General features: G+C 50.8%; 1 protein-coding gene and 1 long non-coding RNA gene across 2 annotated transcripts; one reads left to right on the forward strand and one right to left on the reverse strand.

The window, feature by feature from the left end:
- The first annotated feature begins 242 nt into the window (after window positions 1-242).
- Window positions 243-17,362, forward strand: SPATC1L (spermatogenesis and centriole associated 1 like). The gene is made up of 4 exons (XM_043873661.1): window positions 243-444; window positions 7,015-7,569; window positions 16,126-16,277; window positions 16,826-17,362. Exons 1-4 carry the CDS (start codon window positions 243-245, stop codon window positions 17,150-17,152), a joined length of 1,236 nt encoding a protein of 411 aa, XP_043729596.1. The 3' UTR covers window positions 17,153-17,362.
- Window positions 17,363-17,377: 15 nt separating this feature from the next.
- LOC122676037 lies at window positions 17,378-19,351 on the reverse strand. The gene is made up of 3 exons (XR_006335398.1): window positions 19,289-19,351; window positions 18,190-18,346; window positions 17,378-17,457 (listed from the first exon to the last, which is right to left on the reverse strand). It is a non-coding gene; the product is annotated as an uncharacterized LOC122676037 (long non-coding RNA).
- Window positions 19,352-19,370: the final 19 nt, after the last annotated feature.

Consider the following 19,370-nt stretch of genomic DNA (forward strand, 5'->3'; position numbering starts at 1 on the left):
TGTTCCTGGAACCTGCTGGAACATTCCAGCCTCGGCCTTGGGCCTGTGCTGAAGCCCACCCCGTGAGGCGCTCCATCCCCACCTCCTGTCCCCACCGTGGCCGAGACGCTGCCGCTTTAAGGGCGACATCATAAGGCTGCGGAAGGCCGTGGAACTCGGGGCTCCTGGCGTTTCTGGAGCACCCGCGGGCTCTGATTTTCCATCTCCATGGGGCTGCGGGCCCACATGTGACAGGACTGGCCATGGCTGAGGGCAGCGAGCTGATGAACAGGCTCATGAGCGAGAACGCTGACCTCAAGAAGCAGGTGCGTCTCATGAAGGAGAACCAGATGCTGAAGCGGCTACTGAGCGAGAGCTGCCAGGAGAGCTGTGGGCGCGGGGGCCGTGACTTCCTCTTCCCCAAGGTGCCCGCCTACCCCGAGGCCTGCTCCCCGGGGAGCACAGGTGAGCCGGGGCTGGGAGGTGGGTGGGCAGGTGGGTGACCCGCTTGGGCTAGTGTGGCTCTGTCCACGGTGGCCGCCGAGGTGCTGCCACAGAGGCTTAAAGCAGGTCCACTGAGGCCAGCCCAGGGGACGGTGGGGCCAGGCCGTGTGTGACTCTGCTCTCCTGGGGGCTGGCCAGCTGGGCATGCCCAGCCCTCGGCCAGGGCAGCTGTGCCCACACACTGGCCGACGGCTGTGCCCGGAGAGGGAAGGACCCTGCCTAGGAGAGAGACCTGTGGGTCACAGACAGGAAGTAAGCGTGGAGCGGTCACCCAGCTCGCCCCATGGGAGACCCATCAGAGGCCGAGACACTTTCTATGAAGGTAGTTGGCTCTGCTTGAAAGTTTTTGTATGTGGGAAGTGTGACTTAGGGTGTAGTTGGCGATGTGACCTTGGTCTGAGTGGCTGGGATATGGACCATGGGCCCTGTGACCAGGTGAGCTCTGTGTTCCTGGAGGTGATGATCACTCACTGCCCAGCAGAGCGGGTGGAGCAGAGCACCCCAGCCCTCGCCCTGGCATTGCCCATGCCCACCCCTGGCAATGCCTGCGCCCGCAGACCAGCTGTCTTCTCAGGATAAGTTGTTCACCTGGAGTGAGATGTTTTCCTCGGTTGAAGCTTCTTTCAGAGCTACTGCTGGTTCCCAGTGGGATGCTCGGCTGCTCTGGGACCCGCTCTGGATGTGATCACCTCCTGAATGTTGGGTGTGGTCACCTCCTGCCCTGAGCAAGCAGACCCTGTGAGCAAGCATGTCCTGGCATGCGATGGTCCCTCATGGCATCTCCACACCTGCAGCCTCAGGGTGGGCCTTGAGGAAGGAGCTCAGACAAGCAGGGTCCTATTGAGGGGGGGCGGTATGGCGGGTAGAAGGGGGAGCAGCTGGAGGAGCCTGGGGCCCTGTCCTCAGCTCTGCCCGTGGCCAAGACACACAATGTCCCTGGGTGACCGTGGGTAGAGGGGGCCCTGTCTCTCGGTGCTGTGTTCCTGACATGACGCCCTGCAGAGGGTCTGTGCCACCTCCTCAGCCTACGAGGAATGCCTGCTAGGCAGTGGCTGCCTGAAGCACTTGTCCCCAAGGCCTTGTCTGCGCTGTGACCACTGCCAACAATCACGTGCTTCGGTCTGCTCTGTGGCCCTTTGTCCTAAGAATTGAGCTTTGCTGAAGCGCAAGCTGGAATCAAGATTGCTGGGAGAAATATCAAAAACCTCAGATATGGAGATGACACCACCCTTATGGCAGAAAGTGAAGAAGAACTAAAGAGCCTCTTGATGAAAGTGAAACAGGAGAGTGAAAAAGTTGGCTTAGAACTCAGCATTCAGAAAACTAAGATCATGGCATCTGGTCCCATCACTTCATGGCAAATAGGTGGGGAAACAGTGCAAAAGTGGCAGATTTTATTTTTTGGGGCTCCAAAATCACTGCAGATGGTGATTGCAGCCATGAAATTAAAAGACGCTTACTTCTTGGAAGAAACCTATGACCAACCTAGATAGCATATTAAAAAGCAGAGACATTACTTTGCCACCAAAGGTCCATCTAGTCAAAGCTACGGTTTTTTCAGTAATCATGTATGGATGTGAGAGTTGGACTATAAAGAAAGCTGAGTGCCAAAAAATTGATGCTTTTGAACTATGGTTTTGGAGAAGACCCTTGAGAGTCCCTTGGACTGCAAGGAGATCCAACCAGTCCATCCTAAAGGAAATCAGTCGTGAATATTCATTGGAAGGACTGATGCTAAAGCTGAAGCTCCAATACTTTGGCCACCTAATGTGAAGAACTGACTCATTTGAAAAGACCTTGATGCTGGGAAAGATTGAAGGCGGGAGAAGAAGGGGATGACAAAGGATGAGATAGTTGGATGGCATCACTGACTCAATGGACATGAGTTTGAGTAAACTCTGGGAGTTGGTAATGGACAGGGAGGCCTGGCGTGCTGCAGTCCATGGGGTCGCAAGGAGCTGGACAGGACTGAGTGTCTGAACTGAACCCTCAGGGCACAGAGCTGTCTGTGTGATCGGCGGACTGGCCAGGCTGGAAAGTGGGCTTCAGGTGAGGTGCAGGCCCTTGCTCAGGCCGCGCTATTCCCTGTCAGGGTACTGTCAGGCTGTCTCTGGGGCATGGCCAGCATCCCACCCATGGGCAGGCTCAGATCCTCCTGGATGCGAGTCTTAGGAGGAGCCCCAGCCCCTGGCCAGCCCGAGGCCTCGAGCCTTCCAAAGAAAGGCCTTGGAGCCCCTGTTGCAGGGTGTGGGCTGATGGGCCCCCACCATCCTCAGAGCCACCTCTGTCCCCAGAGTGCAGCCTTGGCCTTGGGGCTGGATTTGGAGAATCGGCAGGAGTTCCCCAGTGGAGCTCGAGGTTTCAGACGGACGGGAACTGCACACAGCAGCGGCTCAGGGTTTGCTTTAGAAACCGGATGTGGTTTATTTATTTATTTATTTTGGCTGCAGGCTTCTCACTGCAGTGGCTTCTGTTGTTGTGGGGCATAGGGTCTGGGTGCACGGGCTCAGTGACTCTTGGGCTCTAGAGCACAGGCTTCAGTAATTGTGGTGCACGAGCGTAGTTGCTCCGTGGCATGTGGGATCTTTCTGGACCAGGGATGGAACTTCTGTCCCTGCATTGGCACTCGGATTCTCTACCACCAAGCCACCAGGGAAGTTGCACAGGATGAGCTTTAAAAATGTGTTGTTCTCACTAAGCAAGATCACTTGGGGTGAGCGAGACTATTGCAGGCTCCTGGCCCCACTCCCAGCGGCAGCCGCTGTCCATGTCGACTCTGGCTTCTCTCTGAAGTTTTGGTGGCTGTTTGCATGTGTATCCCAGGATCCTCAGTTTGTGTAGACAGGGTGGAGCCGTTCTACACTGACTCCCCAGCCGTCCGTCTCCCGTCCTTGACCATCGACCATCTCCTGGAGGGCTTGCTCATTGTTCCCTGCGGGTTCACCACCAGCCCTTAAGTCTGGTACCCATGACAGGAGTGCTCCTCCATCTCCCAGCAGCCACGGGGGCTTCACAGGTACCCCTGTGGCCTGCTGACGGGGGGCTGTCCAGGAATCCTTGGGTCAAAGGCCACGTGCAGCTGAAGTGCTGACATAGACCCTGGGACCCTCTCCAAAGGGCTGTGGCCTCTCCACCTGCGCCTTTCCCACAGCTGGTGTCACCGTGGGAGGGAGCCAGGCCCCGCCAGCATCTTCTGGGGCCACGTGTTCTGAGGGACAGGGTGGGGTGGGGCGCCTTGGCCTTCCCGGGCCCTCCCCTCCCAGGCCAGTTTCCTTCAGATCACCCTGGTGCCTGAGCCCCTGGCATCTCGGAGCCTCCATTGTTGCCTGGACTCCTTGTCCTGTGTGGAGTGTCCAGAGATTTTAAGTAGTTTCTGAGTGTTCTCTCTGCCTCTTGCCTTTACCATCACGATACAGCTGCTTTTGTATTGTTATAAATACATTCTAAATAGCTGTGTAATATTCCAGAATCAGATGAACCAGAATTTAATGAACTCTCCTTATGTTTGAAATGACAGTTCTTTTCTCTTACCCTGAAGTTAGTGTTAGTTGCTCAGTTGCGTCTGACTCTTGTGACCCCTTGGAGCATAACCTGCAAGGCTCCTCTCTCCATGGAATTTTCCAGGCAAGAATACTGGAGTGGGTTGTCATTTCCTTCTCCAACCCTGAAGTAAATACCACAGCAAAAGCATTTTATATTCAGAGTTATTTTCTTAGGGTATGTTTCCGTAAAGGTAGAATCACTGGCTCGGAAGGCAGGGTAATTATTTTCACATCTCTTTTTCTTATATTTGCCCAGTGGGTGAGAGCATCCCCTGCAGCTCTATTAAGCTGCTCTGACTCTGTTTCTTTAAGTCTCTTTAGCCATTTCTCACATAAATCTTTCACATTAATTGGTTTATTCCTGGAGCACTTTATGTTACTTATTGCAATCATGGATGGGATTTCTTTTTCCACTGTGTTTTCAGTTATCTGTGTTTTAAAAATCTGTTGATTTATAAATATTTAGCGTATATCCAGGCCCCTTATCATATTTTGCTTACTTTATATTTTTATTTTTACTTTTGGCCACCAGGCATGCTAGTTCTTAGCTCCCCGACCGGGGGTTGAACCCAGGCCCTGGGCAGTGAGAGCGTGGAGCCCTAACCACTAGACCACCAGGGAATTCACTATCCCCTCCCTCCCTGAGCTATTTTGTTCTGCTAAGTTTTCCAGTTCTTTCTCCCATGTTTTCTGAGTTCTGTAGCTGCTGTTTACAGACTTTAAAATGGGGTTGGCAGCTCAGATGGGCTTCCCTGGTGGCTCAGTGGTAAAGAATCCACCTGCCAAGCTGGAGACAAGGGCCCAATCCCTGGTTCAGGAAGATCCCCTGGAGAAGGGAATGGCAACCCACTCCAATATTCTTGCCTGGAGAATTCCCACGGAGAGAGGAGCCTGGCGGGCTACAGCCCATGGGGTCGCAAAGAGTTGGACACATCTTAGCAACTGAACAACAACGGCAGCTCATACGCTCGTTTCTGTCTTTCTTCCTCAGGAATCCCAGGACTTTTGGCCTTGACAGGCTCCCCGCTCATCCTTCTGGTGGGTGGTCAGCAGTGGACAGCCCTGTCTGTCCAGGTATCGGGGGTGGGGGTGTAGACTGGGTGCTGGGGAAAAGCCTTCTAGTCCTTATTTTTAAAGAGCAACAACAACAACAAAATTGAAGAAGGGCTAATTTTGTTAAGATTTTATGACCTCACTTCTGTAGTGGCCGAAGTGCGTTCGGCTGCGTCCCCACTGGCCTGTGGGGTCTTGTTCTGCTGTATTGTTAAGAGACTCCTGGTTCTAGGCCTGAGCTGTTTGCTGTGGCATCTGTTTGGCTGGGGCTTCACTCAGGATCTCTGGACTCTGTTTTCTCTGATTCCTATGTGAATCTGGGCTGCGGTTTTCTTTCTGTCGGTTGTCTTTTCAGGGATTTGATATCAGAGTTGTGACAATTTATAAGCTTAATAATCAAGCATTGTTTAATTTTTTCAGTGTTCTAGCCTTATTCATATGATGTAGGGGTTGTGAATTGTTTGGGGACGTGAAAGAACTCATCCACCAACCACCCAGGCCTTCAGCCCTTTGCCCATAATTCTATAACTTCTAGGTTTTTCTTTTTTGCTTATTCATCTGTGCAGGTTTTCTACTTCTTATTGAGTCATTGAAAATAGCTTCCCAAATGATCTCTCCTTTATTAAAGTTTTCAATTAATATTTAATTGGATATTATCTTTTATAAATTTAAACATTATCTTCCTGGTCATTCTTATCTGGCTTTTCTCATTTTCAATTTTATTCTTTTGTTTTCTGTTTCTCTAAAGTAGCTTTCCACAGTTTCACTATCTTATTGGACTTTTTGTAGAACTGTTTCAAGTTTATTTCTGCTGCCATTTTTATTATTCTCTAACTTTTGCTTTCTTCAAGAGTTCATTCCTATATGAATGTTTAATTTTTTGATGATGTTTTAGAAGTAATTAAAGGATTTAAGTTGCTAATTTCACTTTAGATACAGTTTTAAATGTATTGATGTCAATATACCTAGTGTTCTGATTTTCATTATTTCTCAATAATCATTTTTCCTATTTTTATTTTCTCCTTGATCTGATCATTACTGAAGATAATTTTTTTTTCTAATATGTATATATTTTTTGGTCTTACTTGTGGCACTTGGGCTTTCTAGTTGTGGGGTGGACTGAGTTGTTCTGCAGTATGTGGGATCTTAGTTTGCTGACTAGGGATTGAACCCACAACCCTTGCATCGCAAGGTGAGTTCTTAACCACTGGACCACTGGGGAAGTCCTGAGAATGCTTTTAATTTTGAGGAGATGAGGTTTTCTATTGACTCTGATTCATTTATAGTTTTATTATAATGTGGCTTGAAGGTTTTGACGGAGGATTAAAAAAATTGTTTCATGTTTAATACAACTTTATTAAGGCTTGGGAATAACAGAAGGGAATTTCAATTCACTAAATAGAAACTAAAAGTGAAGTGCAAACACTCCTGACCACACAACAATCCCTTTAAAATTAGGTCACAGATATGGCTCTTCCCCATGCCCACGAGTAGAGTTTTCCCGGCCCCTGCCCATGGCTGGGATGGCTCATCTCCCCTGGGAATATGTGAGTCCTGAGCAAAGGGGACCAGGCTCCTGGGACTGAGCTAGAGGAAGGACAAGCACCGGGGGCCCTTGCTGTCTCACCGCTGTGACTTCCTGACAGTTCCTGGACCATATGTCTGGCAGGGGACACACATGAGGGATGCTGATCACCGCTCTGCTTTTACAAGGAATACTGGCAACAGTGCCATGTGCATCAGGGCGGGTGGATGAAAAAAATCCATGTGTGTGTGTGCATGTATGTGCAGATGTGTGCCCATGTATGCATGTGTGCCAGGAGATGGTTAAGTGAACCATAGAGCTACCCAATGACACACTCATCATGGATAAATCTCAAAAAAAGAAGTTTCATAATAAAAGGTGCTGGATGATACCATTTATGTAAAATTTAAGATGCACATATAAGTCACTGTCATAGTGTGTGGACACCACACGCGTGCTGTGCCTCTGGACCTGGAGCTGCTGGTGTCCTGGGATCCATCTCCTCCTCCAGAGGGGAAGTGGAGACAGGTGTCAGAGCTGGGAGCAGGGTCTCTGCAAGACGCGGGTGCTCCAGGAGCCTCCGCCTCACAGCTTCTTCCTCCCTCCCTGCCCCAGTTCCAGACTTTGGAAGGTTCGCCAGCGGCCCTGATGCACCCTCCCAGCTGCAGGGGTCCTCCCTGGAAGACCTGCTGTGCTCACACGCCCCCGTCTCCAGCGAGGATGATGCCTCCCCAGGCTGTGTGACTTCCTCACAGGTGCCCTTCAAGGCTTTCCTCAGCTCCCCGGAACTGCGTGTCCCCCGAGGCTCCGACCGAAAGCTGTCCCCACTTCTGAGCCCCTTGCAGGACCCACTGGTGGAGAAGACCCTGCTGGAGACCCGGGATGTGGGCCGGCCCAAAAAGGTGTGCTTCTCAGAGAGCAGCCTGCCCTCCGGGGACCGAACCAGGAGGAGCTACTACCTGAATGGTGAGGAGGGTGAGGAGCAGGCAGGAGTGGGGGGTTGGCCACTGGGGAGGGTGGTCATGGCCCAGCTTCTGCATCCAGCCAGCAGCAGCAGGAGGAGAGTGTGCCCATGCTCCTGGGGTCCGGGGCCCTGTCTGTACACATCTTTTGACCATTTAAATAAGTGAGTAGCTTATCTTCTTATGATTTGAGTTGTGTATTCTGGATACCAGACTTTTTTGGTACATGTTTTGCAGATATGATCCATGAAGGGGGAGGGGGTGTCCTTCAGTGGACTACATTCTGTCAGAACTTTTCACTATGACCCACCCATCTTGGGTGGCCCTGCAAGGCATGGCTCATAGCTTCATTAAGTTATGCAGGCCTCTTTGCCATGACAAGGCTGCAATTCTGCTTCATTGACTACACTAAAGCCTTTGACTATGTGGATCACAATAAACTGTGGAAAATTCTGGAAAGTAAACTGTGGAGATGGGAATACCAGACCACCTTACCTGTTTCCTGAGAAACCTGTATGCAGGACAAGAAGCAACAGATAGAACTGGATGTGGAACAACTGACTGGTTCAAAATTGGGAAAGGACTGTGTCAAGGCTGTATATTGTCACCCTGCTTATTTAACCTGTATGCAGAGTTCAGTTCAGCTCAGTTGCTCAGTCATGTCCAACTCTTTGGGACCCATGGACTGCAGCATGCCAGGCTTCCCCGTCCATCGCCAATTCCTGGGGCTTGCTCAAACTCATGTCAATTGAGTCAGTAATGCCATCCAACTATCTCATCCTCTGTCATCCCCTTCTCCTCCTGCCTTCAATCTTTCCCAGCATCAGGGTCTTTTCAAATGAGTCAGTTCTTCTCATCAAGTGGCCAAGTTATTTCTCATTAAGTGGAGCTTCAGCTTCAGCATCAGTCCTTCCAATGAATATTCAGGACTGATTTCCTTTAAGATTGAATGGTTTGATCTCTTTGCAGTCCAAGGGATGCTCAAGAATCTTCTCCAACACCACAGTTCAAAAGAATTAATTTTTCAGTGCTCAGCTTTCTTTATGGTTCAGCTCTCACATCCATACATGACTACTGGAAAAACCATAGCTTTGACTAGACAGGTCTTTGTCAGCAAAGTAATGTCTCTGCTTTTTAATATGCTGTCTAGGTTGGTCATAGCTTTTCTTCCAAGGAGCAAGTGTCTTTTAATTCCATGGCTGCAGTCACCATCTGCAGTGATTTTGGAGCCCAAGAAAACAAAGTCTCTCCATTTGTTTGGAAAACAATCTCTCCATTGTTTCCATTGTGTCCCATCTATTTGCCATGAAGCGATGGGATTGAATGCCATGATGTTCGTTTTTTGAATGTTGAATTTTAAGCCAGATTTTTCACTCTCCTCTTTCACTTTCATCAAGAGGCTCTTCAGTTCCTCTTTGCTTTTTGCCATAAAGGTGGTGTCATCTGCATATGTGAGGTTATTGATATTTCTCCCGGCAATCTTGATTCCAGCTTGTGCTTCATCCAGCCCAGCATTTCACATGATGTACTCTGCATATGAGTTAAATAAGCAGGGTGACAATATACAGCCTGGACGTACTCCTTTTCCTATTTGGAACCAGTCCGTTGTTCTATGTCTGGTTCTACATGCAGAGTACATCATATGAAATGCTGGGCAGGATAAATCACAAACTGGAATCAAGATTGCTGGGAGAAATATCTCCAGGAGTTTGCTCAAATTCTTGTCCATTGTGTTGGTGATGCTATCTAACCACCTCATACTGCCCCCTTTTCCTTTTGCCTTCAATGTTTCCCCACATCAATGTCTTTTCCAATGAGTCAGCTCCGTGCATCAGGTTACCAGAGTTTTGGAGCTTCAGTGTCAACATCAGTCCTTCCAATGAATACTCCGGGTTGATTTCCTTTAGGATTGACTGGTTTGATCTCCTTGCCATCCAAGGGACTCTCAAGAGTCTTCTCCAGCACCACAGTTCAAAAGCATCAATTCTTGGGCTTTCAGCCTTCTTTATGGTCCAACTCTCACATCCATACATGAATACTGGAAAAACCATAACTTTGATCATATGGACCTTTGTTGACAAAGTGATATCTCTGCTTTTTAATATGCTGTCTAGGTTTGTCATAGCTTTTCTTCCAAGGAGTAAGCTTCTTTTTGTTTTTTGGCTGCAGTCAGTGTCTGCAGTGATTTTGGAGCCCAAGAAAAGAAAATCTGTCACTGCTTTCAATTTTTCCCTTCTATTTGCTATGCTCAAAATCCCTCAAGCTAGGCTTCAGCAGTATGTGAACCATGGACTTCTAGAGGTAGAAGCTGGATTTAGAAAAGGCAGAGAAACCAGAGATCAAATTGCCAACATCTGTTGGATCATGGAAAAAGCAAGGGAATTCCAGAAAAACATCTACTTCTGCAAAATTATCATCTTTGTTGTGGTGATCTTTGTTCAGTGGTCTTTCATGTTACTATTGTAATTGCTTTGGGACACCAAGGACTACGCCCATGCAAGACAGAAAACTTAATGCGTAAGTGTTGTGGGTGTTCTGACTGTTCCACTGACCAGCCCTCCCCCACCCCTCTCCCTCTGCTGGGGCCTCCCTTGTCTCTGAAACACAACAGTATTGAAATTAGGTCAGTTAATAACCCTCCAGTGGCCTCTAAGTGTTCAAGTGATAGGAAGAGTTACACATCTCTCACTTTAAATCAAAACGTAGAAATGATTAAGCTCAGTGAGGAAGGCATGTCGAAAGCCAAGGTGGGTTGAAAGCCGGGCCTGTTGTGCCAAACAGTCAAGCTGTGAATGCGAAGGAAAGTTCTTGAAGGAAATGAAAAGTGCTACTGTGAGCACACAAATGATAAGGAAGCACAACAGCTTCATTGCAGATATAAAGAAAGTTTTAGTGGTCTGGGTAGAAGATCAAACCAGCCATGCCATTCCCTTAAGGCAAAGCCTCCTCCAGAGCAAGACCCCAACCCTCTTCAGCTCTGTGAAGGCTGAGAGAGCTACAGAAACTGCAGAGGAGAAGTTTGAAGCCAGCAGAGGTTGGTTCATGAGGTTTAAGGAGAGAAGCCATTTTATAACATCAAAATGCAAAGCGAAGCATCAAGGGCTGGTGTAGAAGCTACAGCAGGTTGTCCAGAAGATCCAGCTCAGATAATTCTGCTACATCTACTCTGCGTGTGTTCTGTAAATGGACAACAAAGCCTGGATGACAGCATATCTATTTGCAAAATGGTTCACTGAATATTTTAATCCCACTATTGAGACCTACTGCTCAGGAAAAAGATACCTTTCAAAATATTCCTGCTCATCGATGATGCACCTAGTCACCCAAGGTCTCTGATGCAGATGGACAAGGAGATTAAAGTTGTTTACATGCTGCTAAGGCACATCCATTCTGCCCATGTATCAAGGAGCAAATTTGACTTTCAAGTCTTATTATTGAAGAAATATACTTCATAGGGGCTTCCCTGGTGGCTCAGACGGTAAAGAATCTGCCTGCAATGTGGAATACCTGGGTTCCATCCCTGGGTTGGGAAGATGCCCTGGAGGGGGACATGGCACCCACTCCAGTATTCTTGCCTGGAGAATTCCATGGACAGAGAAGCCTGGCAGGCAACAATCCATGGGTCATAAAGAGCGGGACACGACTAAGCCATTGACCACAGCACAGCACAGCACACACTTCATAAGGCCATAGCTGCCATAGATAGCGGTTCCTCTGAGGGCTCTGAAACTTTCTGGAAAAGATTCACCATTCTAGATGCCACTGAGATCATTCATGATTCATGGGAAGAGGTCAGAATATGGACATTAACAGGAGTCTGGAAGAAGTTGGTTCCAGCCCTCATGGATGACTTGAAGGGATTCAAGACTGCACTGGAGGGTGTAGCTGCAGATGTGGCGGGAACAGCATAAGAACTGTCATTAGAAGAGGAGCCGGAGATGTGACTGAACTGCTGCAGTTGCAGATAAAGCCTTCACACAGGAGGAGTTGCTTCCTATGTGTGAGCTAAGAAAGTGGTTTCTTGAGGTGGAATCTACTCCTGGTGAAGATGCTGAAACAACAACAAAGATTTAGAACAGTACGCAAACTTAGTTGAGAAAGCAGTGGTAGGGTTTGAGAGGGTTAACTTTAATTTTGAAAGAAGTTCTATTGTGGGTAAAATGCTCTGAAATAGCATTTCATGCTACAGAGAAATTATTCCTGAAAAGAAGAGTCAATCAATATGGCAAACATCATTGTTACCTTTTTAAAGAAATTGCCACACGAACCCCAACTTTCATCAACCACTGTCTGACCAGTCAGAATCTGTCAACACTGAGGCAGGACCCTCCACCAGCAAAAAGGTTATGTCTCACTGAAGGCTTAGAGGATGGTTAACATTTTTTAGCAATAAAGTATTTAAAAGTTAAGGCATGTACATTTTTTTAGACATAATGTTATTGCACATTATAGACTACACTGCAGTGTAAACCTAACTTTCATGTGCACTGAGAAACTGAACAATTCACGTGACTTGCTGTCTTTTTTTTTCTTTTTTTTTTTTTGGTTATCCATTTTTTTTTTTTAAAAATTACACGACTTGCTTTCATGTGGTATCTGCTTTATTGTGGTGGTCTGGAACTGAAACCAGCAATATGTCCAAGGTATGCCTGTATATCTCTCCATTTTTTTAGTTCTTTAAGAATACCTTTCAGTAATATTTTATAGCTTCTATGTACAGATCTTGCACATTTTTGTTGAATTTACCCTTTAGTATTTCTTTTTTTTTTTTAATTAATTAATTAATTTATTTTTTTCAGTGGGTTTTGTCATACATTGACATGAATCAGCAATAGATTTACACGTATTCCCCATCCCGATCCCCCCTCCCACCTCCCTCTCCACCCGATTCCTCTGGGTCTTCCCAGTGCACCAGGTTCGAGCACTTGTCTCATGCATCCCACCTGGGCTGGTGACCTGTTTCACCATAGATAATATACATGCTGTTCTTTCGCAACATCCCACCCTCACCTTCTCCCACAGAGTTCAAAAGTCTGTTCTGTACTTCTGTGTCTCTTTTTCTGTTTTGCATATAGGGTTGTCGTTACCATCTTTCTAAATTCCATATATATGTGTTAGTATGCTACCCTTTAGTATTTCATGCTTTTGATGCTATAATGAATAGTACTTTTGATCAATATGCATTTCTGATCATTTCTTTGTAATGTATAATACCACAATTGATTTTGTATGTTTATCCCATGATGGTCAACTTGACTGGGCCATTAGGTGCCCAGATATTTGGTCAAACATTATTCAGGGTATGTCTATGAGAATGTTTTTAGATGAGTTTACTATTTAAGTCAATAGACTGAATAAAGCAGACGGGCCTCCTGAATGTGGGTAGGCCTCATACAATCATTTGAAGGCCTGAGTAGGGTAAAAAGGCTGACTCTGTCCCAAGTAAGAGAAAATTCCTCCTGCCTGACTGCCTTTGGATTGCAACTGAAATCTCAGCTCTTCTTGGGTCTCAAGCCTCCAGTCCTTTAAACTGGAGCCACACCATGGGTTCCCTTGTTTCTCAGACTTTGAACTCAGACTGGGACTACATCATCAGCTCTTCTGAGCCTTCAGCTTGCTGACTCACCATCGCAGATCTTGGGATGTGTCAATTTTCATAATTGCGTGAGCCAATTCCTTTTAATAAACACACAGAGACACACACAGACACAGACATACACATATGGTTCTATCTGTAAAATCTATGGTGATACCATCTTTCATTTCTGATAGTGGTAATTTTTATCTTCCTCTTTTTCTGTAATCTGGCTAGGGATTTATCAATCTTGCTAACTTTTTTCTTTGAGGAATAGCTTTTTGGTCAGATCTTCAAGGACCCAGGTTGGACTAGAAATGCTTTCTAGATCCTCTCAGATCTAGAGGTTGCTTGTTCCTTCCACCTAATTTATACTTTAGAGGAGGGGAGGCAGGGAGAAGGACTGACTCTTCATGAGATAAATGTATTAATACAGAAGGGGGGATTGTTTTCTGCTCCTCTGTAGGCCCTGTTTTCCCTAACATGCTTCTGTGCAGTGTATCTGGTTCTCAGTTATAATTCCTGGGTAGCTTCTGCAGTGTTGCCAAGTGATTTTGGAAAGAATGCACTGGAAACTAGGGCTTCCCAGGTGGCTCAGCGGTAAAGAACCTGCCTGCCAATGTAAAAGACATGGGTTTGATCCCTGTGTCGGAAAGATTCCCTGGAGAAGGAAATGGCAACCCACTCCAGTATTCTTGCCTGGGAAATCCCATGGACAGAGGAGCCCTGCGGGCTATGGTCTACGGAGTCACAAACAGTTGGACATGACAGCGACTAAACAACAACACTGAAAACTACAAAACATTGAAAGAAATGAAAGAAGACCTAAATAAATGTAAAAAGTCTTCTGGTCATGGCTTGAAAGACCTAATCTTATCAAGATGGCAAACCTTCCCAAATCAATCTACAAATTCCAATGCAATCCCTATCAAAGTCCCACCTGACTTCTTGGTAGAAATTGACATACTGATCCAATAATTTGTATGGAGATGCATGGGACTCAGAATAAGCAAAACAGTTTTGTAAAGGAGAATAAAGTTGGAGGACTCACACTTCCCAATTTCAAAATTTACTCTAAAGGTACAGTAATCAGCAGCGTGGTACTGGTGTAAGGACAGGCATACAAGTCCATGAAATAGAATCAAGAGTCAGAGATAAACCCATGCATTCCCAAGTCTGATGTCTGGCAAGTGTCCCAAGACAATTCAATGGAGAGACAAGAGTCTTTTCAACAAATGGTGCTGGGAAAGGGGATCTCCACATGCAAACAGCTGAAGCTGGACTTCATATCACATAGGAAAATTAACTCAAAATGCATCAAAGATTTTTAAAAGAACTAAAAGAGCTAAAACCATAAAACTGTTAGAAGAAAACATAGACATAAACCTTATGACCTTGGATTTGGCCACAGAGTCTCAGCTGTGACAGACCTGGACCGGGCTAAACCTCATCTTCCCTACTCAGCACGTTGCGTTGGCGTGGCTGAGGGAGCAGGAGGACATGGGCCCCCTCGCCTATCCCAGTGCCCACATAGGAGGAGCAGCTAACGACACCTGGCCTTGATAAGCATGTGTTGACTGCCATCCTGTTCCTGCCCAGAGAGACTAGCCAGGGCTCTGGGATGGGTGGCTATGTGGGCAGTCCCAGGGTGGGGCTGAGACACAGAGAGCAGCTGCCCTCAGTCACAGGCACGGTTGGTCCTGCAGTCCAGTGCACACAGCCGCATAAAGCCCTTGTGGAGGTCTTGGAGCAGCCCAGTGACTCCCCGGGCCTCTGAGCCCTCTAGCAGGGTGGGGAGTCAGACCAACCTCTGTATGTGGTGGGGGTCCTGAGCCCTTGGCAGGCACAGGTATCTGTGGGTAACAGGACCTGGGGGCCAGGTCTCCATGGCAGAGCACCCAGCCCATCTGTGCCCTACCTGCCTGTTGGACGGACCCTGTGGGGCTTCACCATCCAACACTCTTGGGAGGGGTTTGGATCACTGTCAGGTTAGAAAGTTGCAGGGCTTTAGAAAAAGCTTTAGAAATGGGCCTGTTATTAAGTGTCTCCTGTGGGGAAGAGCAGAGTTCGGGAAGCATGGGAGCCTGTGCCGAGTGCCTGCTCTCCCCGCAGAGTGCATCCTGGTCACAGAGGGCGCTCCAGGCGCCGTGAAGCGGGCCCTTCCTCACTCCATGGTCCCTCAAAGTCAGGTGCACCTGGTGCTAACAGTCGTCAGCAAGATCTTCAGAGAGCACAGTAGTTTTGAAGGGTAGTGGTGGGATCATGGCTGTCGGGTAGAAGACGTGCTGACATCAGAGGCTGCCGTGGGGAGGGGCAATTTGGAAGCAATTTTGGAGGGGACAGTGGTTGATGTGCTGGGGTGATATTGGGGAAATAATTAGAATCTCCCGCAAACCCAGCAACTCTCATCTTATTATGAAATAAGCATTAGACCAGCCTGCAATACACACAGGCTGCTGAGACAGAGCGTCTCACTGTTTCACATAGCTATGCAGACTGGACCCACACGTGCTACATATGTGTTCTTGAGTTGGACTCTACCCTCAGGTGGGGACATGCGTAGCCATTCCGAGTTCACCTGGTCATGGGGCTGAGAGCTCTGAGAGGGGTCACTCTAGACCAGGTGCTGAGCAGACTTGGTGGTGAAAAGGGGACCAGAAACCAACCCTGGGCTGTGAAACGTCCATCTCAGGGAGCTGAGGCAGGGCCTGGGATCGGGGCTGCCAGGGAGCAGTGGTGAACAGGGAGAAGGGCGCCCCCTCAGGTCACCACCACTGGGCCTTGCAGGAAGGCCTTGTTGGGGTCCCCAGGCTTCACCTCAGACCCACAGTGGCAACAACTGGGTCAGCCCTCTCCCTGAGATGGACCCTGGAGCACAGGCAGGAGGAATGTGGGCAGCCCTGGACACTCTGAACCCCTTGACCCTCCTACCCTCCCAGATACTGGCTGCCCGTCTCACCAGCCCCACCCAACCCTGCCCCCCAGAGATCCAGAGCTTCACTGGCACCGAGAAGGATGGTCGCATTGTCGGGGAGATTGCCTTCCAGCTGGACCGGCGCATCCTGGCCTATGTCTTCCCAGGGGTGACCCGGCTCTATGGCTTCACTGTGTCCAACATCCCTGAGAAGATCAAACAGGTACGCCTCCCCGGCTGGGGGCCTTCCCCTGGCCTGGTCCCAGACTTGCCCTAGGACCCTCCCAGCCCAGAGTCCCATCCTTGCCTGGGGCCCCTTGTTGCCCAGCTCCCCGCCCCCCCTTCCCCCAAGGTCCCCTGGCCACCAGTCCGCTGTAGTGTCCACACAGCTGTAGGCCTGGGCAAGGCTGAGTGGTGTCTGAGTGGGGAATGGATGAGCTGCTGCCCCACGAGCCCCTTGGCTCCGTTCCGTCTTTCGTAGTCTGGGACAGCCTCAGGAGTGGCTCGGGGCGGGGAGCACTGTGACGCTCCGCCCGGCTGGCAAGGCACTTTTCTGGGCTCTGGGGGTGGAGGTCCCTGCTCTCCTGGCGGTCCCTGTGCGCGGGAGGGAAACCGGGAGCTGGCCCCGGGTGGGGGCTTGCCTCTGGGCCTCAGTGTCCCCACCGACACAGCTGTGCTGGGAGGGCGCGGGGATCTCAGCCCGGGCCTTCGCCTGGCCTCCCGTCCTCCTCGCCTCGCCGGCCAGCCGCCCACTCGCGCCTGTGCCCGCAGACCTCCATCAAGTCCCTGGACGGCTCGGTGGACGAGAAGAAGCTGCGGGAGCTCACGCACCGCTACCTTACGCTGACGGCGCGCCTGGAGAGGCTGGGCTACAACCGCGACGTGCACCCCGTGTTCAGCGAGTTCCTCATCAACACCTACGGCATTCTGAAGCAGCGGCCAGACCTGCGTGCCAACCCGCTGCACAGCAGCCCGGCCGCCCTGCGGAAGCTGGTCATCGACGTCGTGCCCCCCAAGTTTCTGGGCGACTCGCTGCTGCTGCTCAACTGCCTGTGCGAGCTCTCCAAGGAGGACAGCCGCCCGCTCTTCGCCTGGTGAACCCGCGCCCCGCGCCTCCCTGCAATAAACGCGTGTTGCAACCTCGGGCGCCACGCTCCTCCTCGTCCGCTCCCCGGAGAGCGCGCCGAGGGCGCCAGGGCCGGGTGGGCCGCTGCCCGCGCTGTCCCGCCCCCCGGCCGGCGCCCGCCCCGCCGCCCACACCTGCACGGTGAGCCCCAGTCTATTAAAGTCGTCTGTTTGCTGTTCCTCTTTACCGCTGCTCTTTGAGGGCCGGCGGCGCGTCCCCGTGGGGGTCTACCTGGAGGGCAGGGTTTGGGGCCAGGGTTCAGCCCCGGACAGGGCAGCTGCAACGTGAAGACACAAGCCCTTGTTCAAAGCCAGGGACAGCAAGACAGCAGCGGAGCTTTAAGGCAGGTGCCCGCGTGCAGCCGGGTGGGCGTCCCTGTCAGTGAGGCCGGTCCAGGGCTGGCAGAGGATTCCCGGCAGCCGGAGCCCTGGGAGGAGAGCCGGTGTCGGAGGGTCTCCTCCTGCGGGTTCTGGACTCGCGATCCCTGGTCTGTTTGGCTACGGGGTGGTCACAGAAACCAGCATCGGGGCACTGACTGGTGAGATCGCTTTCCCTGTGAATAGTGGAGCTTCCCAGGGTCCCCTCCTCAGGAGATATTTTTAGCACCTGCCAGCATTTTTAATGTCTCAAAACTGCTCCCCAGAGCTGGTCTTGGCATCACACTGGGTCCCCTCTGTGCATCTTGCATTTCCAGCTGTGGCCAAGCCCTGGGCCGGACCCATCTCCATAGGACACACAGCCCTCTGCCCCCCAACTTCCACACCACCCCCCATCTCTCCTGAGGCCTAGAGAGGGCAGGTGGCCCCCGGGGCCCTGCGACCAACCCCTCCCTGGCTCCTCCTCTGCCCTAGGTAGGAGGATGAAGGTGCCAGGATGCCTGTCCCTTGTTCCCCACAGCCTGGCGTGTCCCAGATGCCCCGGCTCCTCAGACCCCTGTCTCAGTCAGCTCGGGCGCTGTAACAAACACTGCCGCCAGGGCGGCTTGAACAATAGACATTTATCATCTCACAATTCTGGAGGCTGAAGTCCGAGATGGGGGTGCCACAAGGCTGGTTCTTCCGGGGCCTCCCTCCTTGGCATGCAGACAGCTGTCTCCGCCCAGTGTCCTCACGTGTCATCCTCTCCGCGCATCCCTGGTCTCATCTCCTTCTCTAAGGACACCAGTCCTACAGGATTAGGACCCGCATTAGTGACCACATTTTAACCTCATCACCTCTGTAAAGACCCTGGCTCCAGGCTGTGCTGGGGTGAGGGCCAGGTGGTGCTGGGGCCTGCATTGGGACCATGTGCGACAGCCGGTCACCCACATGCATCCACAGTCACCCGGGAGCTGCAGCTGCCCGGACGCGCCCACCCCTAGCCTTCAGGGTCTCTGGGCTCCCCCAGCCACTTCTCCCTCTTCTAGTTCCCAGGAGCAGCTGCTAGAGGGGTGGGCTTCCAACAGCCCAGACAGCTGGGGGCCTGAAAGACCTGGATATCTCCTGTCCTGGCCCCGTGGTGACTGTGAGAGGGGTGAAGTGGCCTTGGACCTGATCACCCCAAAGTGGGGCACTCAATGCCGGGAGAGCCACAGATGGTGCAGGCTGCTCTTGGGAGGGGCTTGCGGGGGTCCATGTGCTGCCAGGGTGACCATGTGATGGGTGGGCCTTTGCAGAAGGGAAACAGCACCACCCCCAGTTCAAAAATCATGAAGGACTTCAAGATGGCATTGACCTGAGTGGGCCCTCTCGGCTTAGGGTGCTGTGCTGCTGACCTGGGGTACGTGGCCCCTTGTGGGGGTCCTCTGGCCTCAGTGGGGTGGGGAGCTGGGCCTCACCTGCCTGCCCCTCCCCACTGCCATGGGCCTGCACTCCCCTCCTGCCAATACCCACCCTTCTGCCAGCCAGCTGTGCTGAGCTCTGCTGAAAGCCAGGCCCAGGGCCTCACACACGGTCGCTCTTGTCCCTCTGTGGCCCTGAGGCTCAGCTGTTCCACGAAGAAACATATCCCAGGAGGGTCACCCAGAGGGTCACCAGGGGACCCTGGAGCCTGGGGTGGCCTGAGGCTGCAGCCTGCTGAGGACTTTCCCCCGGGAGTCCAGTACTTCTTTCAGGGGAGCCCACACTCACCTGGGCAGAGGTCTCAGTCCTCCCCTCCACCTCCTCCTCTGCTGGCCGCCTCGCAGGGTCCTGGCCCTGCCCCTCCCCCATC

Source organism: Cervus elaphus, chromosome 19, assembly GCF_910594005.1.
Source record: "Cervus elaphus chromosome 19, mCerEla1.1, whole genome shotgun sequence".
In the NCBI taxonomy this organism is placed as follows: domain Eukaryota; kingdom Metazoa; phylum Chordata; class Mammalia; order Artiodactyla; family Cervidae; genus Cervus; species Cervus elaphus.

Excerpts from the sequence above, each read along its gene's own strand:
- SPATC1L (XM_043873661.1), top strand. The coding sequence starts at position 243 with ATGGCTGAGGGCAGCGAGCTGATGAACAGGCTCATGAGCGAGAACGCT. Across the intron at positions 445-7,014 it reads CTGCTCCCCGGGGAGCACAG|ATGCACATATAAGTCACTGT; the intron begins GTGAGCCGGGGC and ends GTAAAATTTAAG. Across the intron at positions 7,570-16,125 it reads GAGGAGCTACTACCTGAATG|AGATCCAGAGCTTCACTGGC; the intron begins GTGAGGAGGGTG and ends CCTGCCCCCCAG.